At 45.6% G+C, this 18,115-nt stretch overlaps 1 protein-coding gene across 2 annotated transcripts; it reads right to left on the minus strand.

Annotated features, from left to right (window-relative positions):
* Positions 1 to 211: 211 nt before the first annotated feature.
* LOC135561368 (tripartite motif-containing protein 16-like) lies at positions 212 to 7,507 on the minus strand. Of its 2 annotated transcripts, XM_065002857.1 has the most exons (6): positions 6,746 to 7,507; positions 6,232 to 6,327; positions 3,657 to 3,890; positions 2,243 to 2,402; positions 2,058 to 2,117; positions 212 to 1,826 (listed from the first exon to the last, which is right to left on the minus strand). In XM_065002857.1, the coding sequence occupies exons 1-6, from the start codon at positions 7,325 to 7,327 to the stop codon at positions 1,306 to 1,308; spliced, it is 1,653 nt and encodes a 550-aa protein (XP_064858929.1). In that variant the 5' UTR covers positions 7,328 to 7,507; the 3' UTR covers positions 212 to 1,305. The 2 variants fall into 2 exon arrangements, with proteins under 2 accessions (XP_064858929.1, XP_064858928.1); XM_065002856.1 differs by lacking the exons at positions 3,657 to 3,890; positions 6,232 to 6,327; positions 6,746 to 7,507 and having other exon boundaries at positions 2,243 to 3,403.
* Between the last annotated feature and the right edge of the window lie 10,608 nt (positions 7,508 to 18,115).

Below are 18,115 nucleotides of genomic sequence, written 5' to 3' on the forward strand. Positions count from 1 at the left end.
GGGAACCATTTGGAACGGAGACAGTAATTCCCCTGAACATCTTCCTCTTCCTCATCTGGTGTCTTGAACAGCCCTTCACTCCTCCCCTCTTCCTCCCCTCCTCCCTTTTCATTCTATTCTATCAGCCACACCACTAGCTCACCTCCACACAATACATTTACAAGTTAAAGACACACCTTGGAATAAATAACAAAGGAAAACTATTACTAGATGAAGTTGAGTGTTTTTTATTATTTCCCATCACCATAAATCATATTTAATCACTGAACAGTAGCAGACCTAACTTCATCTGTTCCTGACTCTGGATAGTGGATTAAAAAGACCATCAATCTCCAATGATATTAAAGTACTATTCTGAACATTACTCTTATACTGAGTGGCAAGTCAAGATATCTGCTGGTTTTAATTGTTTGGTCAACAGCACCACCTGCTGGACAGGTTTAATGTTGCTGGACTGAGCAGTATGGGAGGATGAAAGATGACACATTTAGGGCCGGTTTCCTGGACATCTACATTGAACATACTGTTTAGTCCAGGACTAGGATTAATCTGTGTCTGGGAAACCAGACCATATAGTTTAGTAGAAAGGATGTGATACCAGCTTGTAGTGGGCTGACTAGTCCTGAATTGTCCTTTAGTTCCTGGACCATTTTCCATGCAGCTCCAGGTGACAGAGAACACATCAATTAGGACCGAGCCAACAAGCTGACCAATGATACTGAGGAGAATTACATAGAGACAGAGAACCAACTGAGAAAACATATCAATGGTTCTGAATGACAACCAATATACATCAACACCAGACATCATGATTCATGGAAATGGACAAGATTAAAACATTGTATTGAATTTTAATTAATAACAAATCAGTTTACAGTTTAACCAGCTCAGCTATAGACTACACCAGCATGACTAGTATCTATGTGGACCCTACTACAGTTTAACCAGCTCAGCTATAGACTACACCAGCATGACTAGTATCTATGTGGACCCTACTACAGTTTAACCAGCTCAGCTATAGACTACACCAGCATGACTAGTATCTATGTGGACCCTACTACAGTTTAACCAGCTCAGCTATAGACTACACCAGCATGACTAGTATCTATGTGGACCCTACTACAGTTTAACCAGCTCAGCTATAGACTACACCAGCATGACTAGTATCTATGTGGACCCTACTACAGTTTAACCAGCTCAGCTATAGACTACACCAACATGACTAGTATCTATGTGGACCCTACTACAGTTTAACCAGCTCAGCTATAGACTACACCAACATGACTAGTATCTATGTGGACCCTACTACAGTTTAACCAGCTCAGCAGTATAATTATAATCATAGAGATAAAACCCAGGATAGAGGGGCTGAGTGAATGTGGTCTGGACTCTGTGGAGGAGGGTCATTGTGTCAGAGACACTGTAGAAGGACAGAGTACCTGCCTTGTGATCCAGGTACACTCCTACTCTGGAGGACTGAGGGCCTGATACTTTAGTCTCAACATTATTGTGTCTGAAACAATAACCACCACTATAGTAATGTAAACTCCAGGACTTGTTAGTGAATCCAAATCTACCATCTGTCCCTGTTCTGCTGATGTCTTTATATGAGACTGCTGTATAAACAACAACACCACTCCACTCCACCTCCCAGTAACAGCGTCCAGACAGACCCTCTCTACACAGAACCTGGTACGAGTTGGTGAATCTGTCTGGATGGTCAGGATATGGTTGGAATTGGCCTGTACGTGTCACTTTTCTGTTCCCTTCAGACAGAGAGAGGAGTGTGTGTGCTGTGTTTGGGTCCAGTGTGAGCTGACAGGAATCTGGGAGAAGAGCAGAGACCAATGAGGGGAGTCAGAACAATAAGTTAAGTCAGATACTGTATCTACCCTGTCTTTGATTAGAGCACAGCAGAGATCAAATCAGAGAAATATGAGGAGTCAGATAGATACCCAGTCTTTGATTAGATCTACTATTGCTATATATTTCTAGAGGGATTGTTAGGAGTGTCAGTAAAAAGAGACTGTTAGTTACTTCACAATAAAGAGACTCACATTGTAACAACTGTTCTCTGGTCTTGGGCTCTGGAGGCAGTAAAACATCCACTATATTCACTACAGACACACAAACACATTGACAGAGAGAGGGAATGTTATCATCAGACCATATTCCACATGTATATGACTAGTAGGGAACTTTCAATGGTCTAAAGTTGATGTCCTTATTGTTTTCAACACACCTGTAGTGGAGATCTTGGTCCATTCTCCTTTAAGGAAGTCTTCTAGTTTCTCTCTCAGTTCAGACACAGTCTTACTCACATCTCCAAAGTACTGAAGAGGACGGACAACGATGCTGGGTAAGTCTGAAGATACACTGATACTGGAGAGAGACTGATACCTCTGGAGAGAGAGAGAGAGAGAAGGACAGACAGAGAGAGGACAGAGAGAGAGAGAGAAACAGAGAGAGAGACGGACAGAGAAAGAGAGAAGGACAGAGAGAGAGATAGGACAGAGAAGGACAGAGAGAGAGAAGGACAGAGAGAGAGAGAGAGAGAAGGACAGAGAGAGAGAGAGAGAGAGAAGGACAGAGAGAGAGAGAGAGACAGAGAGAGACAGAGAGAGAGAGAGAGAGAGAGAGAGAGAAGGACAGAGAGAGAGAAGGACAGAGAGAGAGAAGGACAGAGAGAGAGAGGGACAGAGAGAGAGAGGGACAGAGAGAGGGAGGGACAGAGAGAGAGAAGGACAGAGAGAGAGAAGGACAGAGAGAGAGAAGGACAGAGAGAGAGAGGGACAGAGAGAGGGAGGGACAGAGAGAGGGAGGGACAGAGAGAGGGAGGGACAGAGAGAGGGAGGGAGGGACAGAGAGAGGGACAGAGAGAGAGAGGGACAGAGAGAGAGAAGGACAGAGAGAGAGAAGGACAGAGAGAGAGAAGGACAGAGAGAGAGAGGGACAGAGAGAGAGAGGGACAGAGAGAGAGAGGGACAGAGAGAGAGAGGGACAGAGAGAGGGAGGGACAGAGAGAGGGAGGGACACAGACAGACAGACAGACAGACAGACGGGATGGACGAACAGAGAGAGAGGGACAGACAGAGAGAGAGGGACAGACAGAGAGAGAGACAGACAGACAGACGGGATGGACGAACAGAGAGAGAGGGACAGACAGAGAGAGAGGGACAGACAGAGAGAGAGATAGGGACAGAGAGAGAGGGACGAACAGAGAGGGATGGACGAACAGAGAGGGACGGACAGAGAGAGAGGGACGGACAGAGAGAGAGGGACGGACAGAGAGAGAGGGACGGACAGAGAGAGAGGGATGGACAGAGAGAGAGCGACGGACAGAGAGAGAGAGGGAGAGACGGACAGAGAGACAGACAGGACAACATAATGGGGCGGCAGGGTAGCCTAGTGGTTAGAGCGTTGGACTAGTAACCGGAAGGTTGCAAGTTCAAACCCCTGAGCTGACAAGGTACAAATCTGTCGTTCTGACCCTGAACAGGCAGTTAAATGAGAAACAGTTAAAATAAGAATTTGTTCTTAACTGACTTGCCTAGTTAAATAAAGGTGAAAATAAATAAATAAAAAATAAATGATTGAGATGAATAGTTTCACATGAAGTTAATTTCATATCACATGTAACAAGACAGTTTAGTTACCGGGAGGAAATGGATGTCATCCTCTGTGTGTGAGAGCTGCTCCAGCTCAGTGCTTCTCTTCCTCAGCTCAGCTATCTCCTGCTTCAGTTGCTCCAGGAGTCCTTCAGCTTGACTCACTTGAGCCTTCTCTTGGGCTCTGATCAGCTCCTTCACCTCAGAGCTCCTTCTCTCAATGGAGCGAATCAGCTCAGTAAAGATCTGATCACTGTCCTCCACTGCTGCCTGTGCAGAGCGCTGGAGAGAGAGAGAGAGAGATAGAGAGAGAGAGAGAGAGTGAGAGACAGTAGGTACAGTAGTCTCTCTACACCTCATTGAGTCAGACCTCTGCCACCCTGCTCTCCAGGTCCACCAGGCCTTGTCCTCCCTCCTGGACAGACAGGTACAGAACACCTCTTGGTCCTGCTCTACTCTCCTCCCTCCTGGACAGACAGGTACAGAACACCTCTTGGTCCTCCTCTACTCTCCTCTCTCCTGGACAGACAGGTACAGAACACCTCTTGGTCCTGCTCTACTCTCCTCCCTCCTGGACAGACAGGTAGAGAACACCTCTTGGTCCTGCTCTACTCTCCTCCCTCCTGGACAGACAGGTACAGAACACCTCTTGGTCCTGCTCTACTCTCCTCCCTCCTGGACAGACAGGTACAGAACACCTCTTGGTCCTGCTCTACTCTCCTCCCTCTTGGACAGACAGGTACAGAACACCTCTTGGTCCTGCTCTACTCTCCTCCCTCCTGGACAGACAGGTAGAGAACACCTCTTGGTCCTGCTCTACTCTCCTCCCGCCTGGACAGACAGGTACAGAACACCTCCTGGTCCTGCTCTACTCTCCTCCCTCCTGGACAGACAGGTACAGAACACCTCCTGGTCCTGCTCTACTCTCCTCTCTCCTGGACAGACAGGTACAGAACACCTCTTGGTCCTGCTCTACTCTCCTCCCTCCTGGACAGACAGGTAGAGAACACCTCTTGGTCCTGCTCTACTCTCCTCCCTCCTGGACAGACAGGTACAGAACACCTCCTGGTCCTGCTCTACTCTCCTCCCTCCTGGACAGACAGGTACAGGACACCTCTTGGTCCTGCTCTACTCTCCTCCCTCCTGGACAGACAGGTACAGAACACCTCTTAGTCCTGCTCTACTCTCCTCCCTCTTGGACAGACAGGTACAGAACACCTCTTGGTATATCATATATATATGGACAGACATATCATCATTCAGACAGACAGTTATGAACACCTCCTGGTCCTGCATATCTTTGGGAGGACGTCCAGCCTCTCTTTTCCGGGCAAGAAAGTTTCTGTCCACCAACATCTCTTCTGTTTTGACATCAATACCGTAGTTCTTGGTAAACTCAGTTCAGCATGATGTATCTAGGAAGTTGTTTGAGTTTTATTTTAGTTTTACTATTGAGAGTTCCCTCTATTTGTGCTTTCACTAGATTCATCATTGGCACGGAAAGAGAGTCCCTGTCTTCCTAACATTGATGTGACCACAACAATTCTCCTCAGATACTCCCTTTCTCTCTGCAATATCACCAGCATGGTCAGATGTTCAAATCTGAGCAATGTTCCCATGATTGATAGTTTCCTGGTAGCTTTGCCACAACACTGTCTCTGTGTGTTTGTGTCATCTCATGTTTGACAAAGATAAACAAAGATGTTTTCCAATTTTTGCAGCCATTACTGACAAAATAATCAAATGTAATGTTTTTTACCAAAAACTACATGGAATTTAGAAAGCTGTGATCAATTAAATACAACGTTAAACTAGATATTATCTGTGTCATTTATAGCCTGGCACAGATAGTAAAACTACATTAAATACAACGTTAACTAGATATTATCTGTCATCATTTTATAGCCTTTGGCACAGATAGTAAAACTACATTAAATACAACGTTAACTAGATGTTATCTGTGTCATTTATAGCCTGGCACAGATAGTAAAACTGTCTTCCTAACATTAAATACAACGTTAACTAGATATTATCTGTGTCATTTATAGCCTGGCATGGTCAGATGTAAAATCTGAGCATTAAATACAACGTTAACAGATGTTATCTGTTTGTCATTTATAGCCTGGCAAAGATAGTAAAACTACATTAAATACAACGTTAACTAGATATTATCTGTAATGTTTTATAGCCTGGCACAGATAGTAAAACTACATTAAATACAACGTTAACTAGATATTATCTGTGTCATTTATAGCCTGGCACAGATAGTAAAACTACATTAAATACAACGTTAACTAGATATTATCTGTGTCATTTATAGCCTGGCACAGATAGTAAAACTACATTAAATACAACGTTAACTAGATATTATCTGTGTCATTTATAGCCTGGCACAGATAGTAAAACTACATTAAATACAACGTTAACTAGATATATTGAATTGTTTAGGGAAGCTTTAGCTTTGGCTTTAATACATTCTGAAAATACTTGAAAATAAAAAGAAAAAGAATAGTAGCCCTCCTCAGGAACCACCAAACTAATAATCAAATATCATGAAGTCTAATTTCGATACCAAATGAAGACAGTATGAAATGGTGTGTCTCCTCTGGTCAACAATACTCACCTTGAAAGACTCCACAGCCTGTTGGAGCTCCTTCAGCTCCTTCTCTCTCTCCTGGAATCTCTGCTGGACCTTCTGCTGACTCATCCCCAGCTGCCCCTGTGGAGAATCACTCTTCAATGAGCTATCAAGCTTTATTAGTCCAGTAGATCAATAGTATAGTAATGTGACATAGGACCCATAGAGAGGAAGGTCTACAATCCTGAGGAAGTCCCTTTACAATATGATATTATGTTGCTATGTGAATGATTATAGTTTTTATGGTAGGCCTACATGTATCAAGGAGTTGAGACTGAACTTTGGACTCATAAAAGGCCATTCAGAATGATAATAGTGTTTGACTTTAGAAAATGGTGATACATTTGTAACAAACTCAATATACTCAAGGTTTGTGTTCATATGTGTGGATCCATTTCATATTGTATATAATGATCTCATATTCAAACAGATTTAGTTCCTACTGTATCTTTAATTCCTTGTTTATCAGACAGCCACCAACAAGTTGTTCTGGTCTTACCTGTTTCTCAGTCCTCTCTGCTGCAGCTGACACTGTATCATGGCCTTTATGTTCATCCATCACACACAGCAGACAGATACACTGCTGATCGGTACGACAGTAAACCTCCAGCAGTTTGTCATGATGAGAGCAGATCTTCTCCTGTAGTTGTGCCGTGGCTTTGACCAGCTTGTGCTTCTTCAAAGCAGGAAATTCATAGTGAGGTTGGAGATGAGTCTCACAGTAAGAGGCCAGACACGCCAGACAGGACATGAGGGCTTTCTGCTTTCTGGTCCCAGTGCAGACATCACACACCACATCTCCAGGTCCAGCATAGCACAGAGCAGGAGGGGGAGGAGCCTGGAGTCCTGTCTTCCTCAGTTTCTCCACCATCTCAGTCAGCACAGTGCTCCTGTTCAGAACAGGCCTTGGGATAAAGGTCTCTCTGCACTGTGGACAGCTGTAGAAACCTTTCAGATCATCCTGATCCCAGCTTTCTTTAATACAGCCCATACAGTAACTGTGTCCACAGGCAGTAGTCACCGGATCCTTCAGTAGATCCAGACAGATGGAGCAACAGAACAGTTCCTGATTCTCTGCCATTTTGTTGCTCTCTCACGTAGGTTAAGCAATGGCAGTATGAAAGATGACTTTCTGTTTCATGGAACTCTACACCAGAGGAGGGGGAGTGGCTTCCTACTGGACTGGGTTCTCTGTATGTAGAGGGGGAGTGGCTTCCTACTGGACTGGGTTCTCTGTATGTAGAGGGGGAGTGGCTTCCTCCTGGACTGTGTTCTCTGTATGTAGAGGGGAGTGGCTTCCTCCTGGACTGTGTTCTCTGTATGTAGAGGGGGAGTGGCTTCCTACTGGACTGGGTTCTCTGTATGTAGAGGGGGAGTGGCTTCCTCCTGGACTGTGTTCTCTGTATGTAGAGGGGGAGTGGCTTCCTACTGGACTGTGTTCTCTGTATGTAGAGGGGGAGTGGCTTCCTACTGGACTGGGTTCTCTGTATGTAGAGGGGGAGTGGCTTCCTCCTGGACTGTGTTCTCTGTATGTAGAGGGGGAGTGGCTTCCTACTGGACTGGGTTTTCTATATGTAGAGGGGGAGTGGCTTCCTACTGGACTGTGTTCTCTGTATGTAGAGGGGGAGTGGCTTCCTACTGGACTGGGTTCTCTGTATGTAGAGGGGGAGTGGCTTCCTCCTGGACTGTGTTCTCTGTATGTAGAGGGGAGTGGCTTCCTACTGGACTGGGTTCTCTGTATGTAGAGGGGAGTGGCTTCCTACCTGACTGGGTTCTCTGTATGTAGAGGGGGAGTGGCTTCCTACTGGACTGGGTTCTCTGTATGTAGAGGGGGAGTGGCTTCCTACCTGACTGGGTTCTCTGTATGTAGAGGGGGAGTGGCTTCCTACTGGACTGTGTTCTCTGTATGTAGAGGGGGAGTGGCTTCCTCCTGGACTGGGGGTGTGGTTTCTTTAATAAGGAAGTATGACAGTGTGTTGGGGGGTAGACAGAGCTGGTCAGTATTTATGTTATATGTATCTGAAGTATATATTTTAATTACTTCTGAGTATTTTGTCGTTTGAATTACAGTTTTCTGAACTGCACTCCAGTATTTTTTACTTCAAATCCGAAATAGTTGTATTTTTTACCCCTTTTTCCTAGTGTCCAATTGGTAGTTACAATCTCGTCCCATCGCTGAACCACCCATAAGGACTCGGGAGAGGCAAAGGTCGAGAGCCTTGCGTCCTCCCGAAACGCAACCCAACCAAGCCGCACTGCTACTTGACACAACGCCCTCTTAACCCGGAAGCCAGACGCACCAATGTGTCGGAGGAAACACTGTACACCCGGCGACCGTGTCAGGGTGCACTGTACACCCGGCGACGGTGTCAGCGTGCACTGTACACCCGGCAACCATGTCAGCGTGCACTGTACACCCGGCAACCGTGTCAGCGTGCACTGTACACCCGGCAACCGTGTCAGCGTGCACTGTACACCCGGCAACCGTGTCAGCGTGCACTGTACACCCGGCAACCGTGTCAGCGTGCACTGTACACCCGGCGACCGTGTCAGCGTGCACTGTACACCCGGCGACCGTATCAGCGTGCACTGTACACCTGCAGATACCAAAAAACAGGACATGTCACTTACTGTAGTCACACCCAAACAGCACTTGGCTGCATTCCTGAGTTACACAAAGACAGTTTGTTTCAGTGGCAACTTACTAGCTAATAACTATACATTGTTCTCTGAGTAGAAAACAGATTGACAGAGGAGACACAGGTAGTGGGTTAGTGTGGGTTACTGATCCTAGATAGAGGGGACCTACAGATAGTGGGTTACTGATCCAAGACAGAGGAGACATACAGGTAGTGGGTTCGTGATCCTAGACAGAGGGGACATACAGGTAGTGGGTTAGTGATCCTAGACAGAGGAGACCTACAGGTAGTGGGTTAGTGTGGGTTACTGATCCTAGACAGAGGAGAAATACAGGTAGTGGGTTAGTGTGGGTTACTGATCCTAGACAGAGGAGACCTACATGTAGTGGGTTAGTGATTCTAGACAGAGGAGACATACAGGTAGTGGGTTCGTGATCCTAGACGGAGGGGACATACAGGTAGTGGGTTAGTGTGGGTTACTGATCCTAGACAGAGGAGACATACAGGGAGTGGGTTAGTGTGGGTTACTGATCCTAGCCAGAGGAGACATACAGGTAGTGGGTTAGTGTGGGTTACTGATCCTAGACAGGAGACCTACAGGTAGTGGGTTAGTGATCCTAGACAGAGGAGACCTACAGGTAGTGGGTTAGTGTGGGTTACTGATCCTAGACAGAGGAGACATACAGGTAGTGGGTTAGTGTGGGTTACTGATCCTAGACAGAGGGGACCTACAGGTAGTGGGTTAGTGTGGGTTACTGATCCTAGACAGAGGAGACATACAGGTAGTGGGTTACTGATCCTAGACAGAGGAGACATACAGGTAGTGGGTTACTGATCCTAGACAGAGGAGACATACATGTAGTGGGTTGGTGTGGGTTACTGATCCTAGACAGAGGAGACATACAGGTAGTGGGTTAGTATGGGTTACTGATCCTAGACAGAGGAGACCTACAGGTAGTGGGTTAGTGTGGGTTACGGATCCTAGACAGAGGGGACCTTCAGGTAGTGGGTTAGTATGGGTTACTGATCCTAGACAGAGGAGACATACAGGTAGTTGGTTAGTGTGGGTTACTGATCCTAGACAGAGGGGACATACAGGTAGTGGGTTAGTGTGGGTTACTGATCCTAGACAGAGGAGACATACAGGTAGTGGGTTACTGATCCTAGACAGAGGAGACATACAGGTAGTGGGTTAGTGTGGGTTACTGATCCTAGACCGAGGAGACCTACAGGTAGTGGGTTAGTGTGGGTTACTGATCCTAGACAGAGGAGTCATACAGGTAGTGGGGTAGTGTGGGTTACTGATCCTAGACAGAGGAGACATACAGGTAGTGGGTTACTGGTCCTAGACAGAGGGGACCTACAGGTAGTGGGTTAGTGTGGGTTACTGATCCTAGACAGAGGAGACATACAGGTAGTGGGTTCGTGATCCTAGACAGAGGGGACAAACAGGTAGTGGGTTAGTGTGGGTTACTGATCCTAGACAGAGGGGACCCACAGGTAGTGGGTTAGTGTGGGTTACTGATCCTAGACAGAGGAGACATACAGGTAGTGGGTTAGTGTGGGTTACTGATCCTAGACAGAGGAGACATACAGGTAGTGGGTTACTGATCCTAGACAGAGGAGACATACAGGTAGTGGGTTACTGATCCTAGACAGAGGAGACCTACAGGTAGTGGGTTACTGATCCTAGAAATAGGAGACATATAGGTAGTGGGTTAGTGTGGGTTACTGATCCTAGACAGAGGAAACATATATGTAGTGGGTTATTGATCCTAGACAGAGGAGACATACAGGTAGTGGGTTAGTGTGGGTTACTGATCCTAGAAAGAGGAGACATACAGGTAGTGGGTTAGTGTGGGTTACTGATCCTAGACAGAGGAGACATACAGGTAGTGGGTTACTGATCCTAGACAGAGGGGACATACAGGTAGTGGGTTAGTGTGGGTTACTGATCCTAGACAGAGGAGACATACAGGTAGTGGGTTACTGATCCTAGACAGAGGAGACATACAGGTAGTGGGTTAGTGTGGGTTACTGATCCTAGACAGAGGAGACATACAGGTAGTGGGTTAGTATGGGTTACTGATCCTAGACAGAGGAGACATACAGGTAGTGGGTTACTGATCCTAGACAGAGGAGACCTACAGGTAGTGGGTTAGTGATCCTAGACAGAGGAGACCTAGAGGTAGTGGGTTACTGATCCTAGACAGAGGAGACATACAGGTAGTGGGTTACTGATCCTAGACAGAGGGGACCTACAGGTAGTGGGTTAGTGTGGGTTACTGATCCTAGACAGAGGAGACATACAGGTAGTGGGTTCGTGATCCTAGACAGAGGGGACATACAGGTAGTGGGTTAGTGTGGGTTACTGATCCTAGACAGAGGAGACATACAGGTAGTGGGTTACTGATCCTAGACAGAGGAGACCTACAGGTAGTGGGTTAGTGTGGGTTACTGATCCTAGACAGAGGGGGTCTACAGGTAGTGGGTTAGTGTGGGTTACTGATCCTAGACAGAGGAGACATACAGGTAGTGGGTTACTGATCCTAGACAGAGGAGACCTACAGGTAGTGGGTTAGTGTGTGTTACTGATCCTAGACAGAGGAGACATACAGGTAGTGGGTTACTGATCCTAGACAGAGGAGACCTACAGGTAGTGGGTTAGTGTGTGTTACTGATCCTAGACAGAGGAGACATACAGGTAGTGGGTTACTGATCCTAGACAGAGGAGACCTACAGGTAGTGGGTTACTGATCCTAGAAATAGGAGACATACAGGTAGTGGGTTAGTGTGGGTTACTGATCCTAGACAGAGGAGACATACAGGTAGTGGGTTAGTGTGTGTGTTTGTGGTGCAGTGTGAGTTGACTACATAAATTATCCTAGGTGTCTGTTGACTGGTCATAGATTTGTGTCCTTGCCAACTCTATTGATGTCATTGTCAAGCCAATCATTTTGCATCACCGTGAGTGACAAGGAGTTGGCATGATGACACAAATAGACTGGGACTCAGGCTAAGGTCTGCAGCAGTGAGGAATGTGTGTGAGAATGTAGAAGAGCATGTTGTGGTGAGAACAGAACAGTGGAAGACACACTACAGATTATTCAGAAACTAGATACACTCCCCCTTTATCTGACTACCTAAGAAATAAGAACAGAGGACAACATGGTCAACACAACAACAACAACAACAACAACAGACCACTGGGGAAATAAGAACAGAGGAAAATACAACAACAACAACAGACCACTGTGGGAAATAAGAACAGAGGACAACATGGTCAATACAACAACAACAACAACAGACCACTGTGGGAAATAAGAACAGAGGACAACATGGTCAATACAACAACAACAACAACAGACCACTGTGGGAAATAAGAACAGAGGACAACATGGTCAATACAACAACAACAACAGACCACTGGGGGAAATAAGAACAGAGGACAACATGGTCAATACAACAACAACAACAGACCACTGGGGAAATAAGAACAGAGGACAACATGGTCAATACAACAACAACAACAACAGACCACTGGGGGAAATAAGAACCGAGGACAACATGGTCAATACAACAACAACAACAGACCACTGGGGGGAAATAAGAACAGAGGACAACATGGTCAATACAACAACAACAACAACAACAACAACAGACCACTGGAGGAAATAAGAACAGAGGACAACATGGTCAATACAACAACAACAACAACAACAAGCCACTGGGGGAAATAAGAACAGAGGACAACATGGTCAATACAACAACAACAACAACAGGCCACTGGGGGAAATAAGAACAGAGGACAACATGGTCAATACAACAACAACAACAACAACAGACCACTGGGGTAAATAACAACAGAGGACAACATGGTCAATACAACAACAACAACAACAACAGACCACTACAGAGACGGACAGAGAAGAAGTCAATAACGGACAGGGTCGTGTTTAGAAGCTCAATACAGAAGAAAACACAGTGAAACAGGAGATAGAAAACTATCTGAAATTGTTCAATATGAAATGACTGTTTAGTTTTGCAACACATTTCATTATGTTGTGTGCTCAAATGAACACAACCCAGCTTCAAAAGAAGCCCCAAGCAGAGTGGGCCTTCCTTTCCACCCCAGACAGATTGGGCCTACCTTTCCATCCCAGACAGAGTGGTCCTACCTTTCCACCCCAGACAGAGTGGTCCTACCATTCCACCCCAGACAGAGTGGTCCTACCTTTCCACCCCAGACAGAGTGGTCCTACCTTTCCACCCCAGACAGAGTGGTCCTACCTTTCCACCCCAGACAGAGTGGTCCTACCTTTCCACCCCAGACAGAGTGGTCCCACCTTTCCACCCCAGACAGAGTGGTCCTACCTTTCCACCCCAGACAGAGTGGTCCTACCTTTCCACCCCAGACAGAGTGGTCCTACCTTTCCACCCCAGACAGAGGGGTCCTACCTTTCCACCCCAGACAGAGGGGTCCTACCTTTCCACCCCAGACAGAGTGGTCCTACCTTTCCACCCCAGACAGAGTGGTCCTACCTTTCCACCCCAGACAGGGGGGGCAGAACAATACAGTAATATTTCAGCTTTAACTTCTGAACCCAACTAGAGACGGTCACAAGTGTTTCCCTTAAATCTGACTGGGTTTAAACATCTTCTATTTTACAGAAAGTTAATAGCTCAATCAACTGATAGCGACAGAATTAGATTACTTTCTGGTACAACCAATTACCTTCAGAAGTCACATAATTAGTTAAATAAAGTTAAATAAAATAAATCTAAGTATCACATGATCTATCACATGATCTCAGTATATATACACCTGTTCTGAAAGGCCCCAGAGTCTGCAACACCACCGAGCAAGGGGCACTACACTACTGTACTCACCCTGTTTACTACACTACAGTACTCACTCTGTTTACTACACTACTCACCCGGTTTACTACACTACTGTATTCACTCTGTTTAATAATACACTACCGTATTCACTCTGTTTACTACACTACTGTACTCACCCTGTTTAATAATACACTACCGTATTCACTCTGTTTACTACTACACTACCGTACTCACTCTGTTTACTACTACACTACTGTACTCACTCTGTTTACTACACTACCGTACTCACTCTGTTTAATAATACACTACTGTACTCACTCTGTTTACTACACTACCGTAGTCACTCTGTTTACTACACTACCGTACTCACTCTGTTTACTACACTACCGTAGTCACTCTGTTTAATCACTCTGTTTAAAATACACTACTGTACTCACTCTGTTTACTACACTACCGTAGTCACTCTGTTTACTACACTACCGTAGTCACTCTGTTTACTACACTACCGTACTCCCTGTTTACTACTACACTACTGTACTCACCCTGTTTACTACACTACTGTACTCACTCTGTTTACTACACTACCGTAGTCACTCTGTTTACTACACTACCGTAGTCACTCTGTTTACTACACTACCGTACTCACTCTGTTTACTACACTACCGTACTCACTCTGTTTACTACACTACCATACTCACTCTGTTTACTACACTACCGTACTCCTGTTTACTACACTACCGCACTCACTGTTTACTACACTACCGTACTCACTGTTTACTACACTACCGTACTCAGTTTACTACACTACCGTACTCACTGTTTAGCACAGTACCGTACTCACTCTGTTTGGCACAGTGCCGTACTCACTCTGTTTGGCACAGAATGCTGTACTCACTCTGTTTGGCACAGTACTGTACTCACTCTGTTTAGCACAGTACTGTACTCACTCTGTTTAGCACAGTACTGTACTCACTCTGTTTAGCACAGTACTGTACTCACTCTGTTTAGCACAGTACTGTACTCACTCTGTTTAGCACAGTACTGTACTCACTCTGTTTAGCACAGTACCGTACTCACCCTGTTTAGCACAGTACTGTACTCACCCTGTTTAGCACAGTACCATACTCACCCTGTTTAGCACAGTACTGTACTCACTCTGTTTAGCACATGTCCTCTAATGTGAATCCTTAAAGAGATGGGTGGGTCTAAGGCTTAAGACCAAAAGCTCATTCAAATGACCATGGTCTTCAAATTAGACAACAATTAGTTGTGTGAAGTAGAGAACTGGAACCTGTCTACTCGGTTCCACTACTGTTTACCTGTGTAAACGGTCTTGACTACAATTGTCTAAATACACCATGTTCTCTTGCTAATTCATGCAGGTTTGTCATCTGATTTCCAAGATAGATACCATACTCCAAGGCAGGACATTTCCCAGCATCCAGGTTAAGGCCTGCTACCAGCAGGAACACAGAGCACCTCATATATTCTAGTCTATATCTTCTAGAGGTGCTGGCTAGGGGAGTAAAAAACCTCTAGGAGCACCCATGACCAGCTCTGAAACCAGAATGCGTAGCGGAGAAGGTACGGTGTGATTCGAAATGGTCGGTAATCTGTTTGTTAACTAGGCTTTCGAAGATCTTAGAAAGGCAGGGTAGGATAGATATAGGTCTGTAGCAGTTTGGGTCAAGAGTGTCTCCCCCTTTGAAGAGGGGGATGACCGCTGCAGCTTTCCAATCTTTGGGAATCTCAGATGATACGAAAGAGATTGAACAGGCTAGTTGTAGGGGTTGCAACAATTTCGGCAGACCATTTTAGAAAGAAAGAATCCAGATTGTCTAACCCGGCTGATTTGTTCCAGATTTTGCTGCTCTTTCAGAACATCAGCTTGGGCGAGTTGCTCTGGGAGGTGCAGGGCTGTTGAACTTGAAAAGTTGCATATCACGGGGGCTGTTCGATGCTAATGCAGAACGCCACAGGATGTTTTTGTGCTGGTCAAGGGAAGTTTGGTCTGGAGAGAACCAAGGTTCTACATTTCTTGAATTGGGCATGCCTATTAAAGATTGAACTACCCTCCCGGATCCGGGAGAATTGTCATCAACTACACTAATTAGCATAGCGCAGCGGTCAAAGAATATTACTAGAAAATCTTCAAATTCATGAAATCACAAGTGAAATATATTGAAACACAGCTTAGCCTTTTGTTAATCACCCTGTCATCTCAGAGTTTGAAATTATGCTTTACAGCAAAAACAAGACAAGCATTTGTGTAAGTTTATCGATAGCCTAGCATAGCATTATGCCCAGCTAGCAGTAGGCAGCTTGGTAACGGAAATCAGAAAAGCAATCCAATTAAATTGTTTACCTTTGATGAGCTTCGGTTGTTTTCACTCACGAGACTCCCAGTTAGATAGCAAATGTTCCTTTTGTGGCATAAATATTATTTTGTAGCCGATATAGCTCCGTTATTTCGTCACGTTTGGCTGAGAAATCGACCGAAAATTGCGGTCACGATAACGCCGAATAATATTCAAAATTAGATCCATAATATTGACAGAAACATGGCAAACTTTTTTAATAATCAATCAAAATATCTGTTTGATGATATATCAACCGGGTCAGTTAGTAGAAACAATGGCCGCACAAATCACTCTGAGAGACACCATCTGACCACTAACGCAATGTTTTAGCTCACGCTCTTTTTAGCCTGGAACTATGTCTTGTGACACTAGAAACATTAGGAAGCCATAGAAAAAGGAATCTGGTTGACATCCCTTTCACTGCTCAATAGGAACGCAGAGGTTTCTAAATAAGAGTCACTTCCTGATTGGATTTTTCCCAGGCTTTCGCCTGCAATATCAGTTCTGTTATACACAGACAATATTTTTACAGTTTTGGAAACTTTAGAGTGTTTTCTATCCTAAGCTGTCAATTATATGCATATTCTAACATCTGGTCCTGAAAAATAGCCCATTTACTTTGGGAACGTTATTTTTCCAAAAATGAAAATAGTGCTCCTAGTTTCAAGAGGTTTTAAGCATGTCCCAGTTTAGGTTACCTAGCAGCACGAGCTCTGAAGATAGATGGGGGGCAATCAGTTCACATATGGTGTCCAGGGCACAGCTGGGGACAGAGGCTGGTTTAAATGATGTTTCTAGAGACAATATTTCTCTCATCATCACTCAATGCCTATGTTTACCTCCACTGTATTCACGTATTGAGCAGGACTAGAGGCTCTACAGTGAAATAAGACAATAAACACCAACCAGAACAGCAATGGACAAGGCATATTGAGCATGACTATTGACATTGAGGAGAGGCATGCTTAGCCAAGTGATCATAAGGGTTCAGTGAGTTCAGTGGTTGGGGTCACGATTCAGACAGCTAGCTAGGCCGTTTGTAGCAGGCTAGCAGATGGCTAGCGAGCCGGCAACCAGGAAGAGGCTAACAAGCTAGCAGATGATGGAGGAAGTCTGTTTTTAGCCTCCTCGTGCATTTCCGTTGGTAGACCAGTAGTGATAGATTAGTGGGCTTCCGTGTGGTAAAGGGGACCAGTCCAATTGGCAAAATAAGTATAGTGGCCCAAGATATTGTCCGATGGACCTATTCAGCTATCAGTCGATATGCTCTAGACAGCTAACATTAGCAGGCCGCATTTAGCAGATGGGCGTTCAGGTGACGTTGCGACAAAGGGGCCTGTTGAATAAGCCCCTCGGGCAGATAACGTGGTCCTAGCATGGGCTAGCTCCAGGCTAGTTGGTGCTAGCTTCGGACAGAGATGTTAGCCAGGAGTAGACACACGGCTAGCTAGCTGCAATGATCCAGGTGAAAAGGTACAGAGCTTGCGGTGGGAATCCGGGATATGGAGAGAAGACAGGTCTGGTATGCTTTGGCTAGAATTGCGTTGTGTAGGCTGGCGAGAGATTTCAGAGCTAAAGGTTAGCTGCTGACCGCTAGCACTGGTTAGCTGACCTCTAGCTAGTAGCTAGGACAGAGACATGCATTATATCATTATATATTTCTACAGCGATTTATGACCCACAGGGTTTATAACCCACACAGGGTTTATGGTTTAAAGTTTTAACTAGTCCACAGGTCTGGACCCATCCGGTCCACACAGGTCTGGACCCATCCGGTCCACACAGGTCTGGACCCATCCGGTCCACAGGTCTGGACCCACGCGGTCCACAGGTCTAGACCCATCCGGTCCACACAGGTCTAGACCCATCCGGTCCACACAGGTCTCGACCCATCCGGTCCACACAGGTCTCGACCCATCCGGTCCACACAGGTCTCGACCCGTCCGGTCCACACAGGTCTCGACCCATCCGGTCCACACAGGTCTCGACCCATCCGGTCCACACAGGTGTGTTTTTGGTGCAGTGTGA

Source organism: Oncorhynchus nerka, linkage group LG17 (genome assembly GCF_034236695.1).
Source record: "Oncorhynchus nerka isolate Pitt River linkage group LG17, Oner_Uvic_2.0, whole genome shotgun sequence".
Lineage (NCBI taxonomy): Eukaryota > Metazoa > Chordata > Actinopteri > Salmoniformes > Salmonidae > Oncorhynchus > Oncorhynchus nerka.

What these genes read in the sequence shown, in the direction of transcription:
- LOC135561368 (XM_065002856.1), bottom strand. Translation starts at nt 3,386, where the DNA reads ATGTTGTCCTGTCTGTCTCTCTGTCCGTCTCTCCCTCTCTCTCTCTGT. An exon ending in GACCAAGATCTCCACTACAG is followed by an intron (nt 2,118 to 2,242) that starts GTGTGTTGAAAA and finishes GTGTGTCTGTAG; the next exon opens with TGAATATAGTGGATGTTTTA. An exon ending in CAGAGAACAGTTGTTACAAT is followed by an intron (nt 1,827 to 2,057) that starts GTGAGTCTCTTT and finishes CTCTTCTCCCAG; the next exon opens with ATTCCTGTCAGCTCACACTG.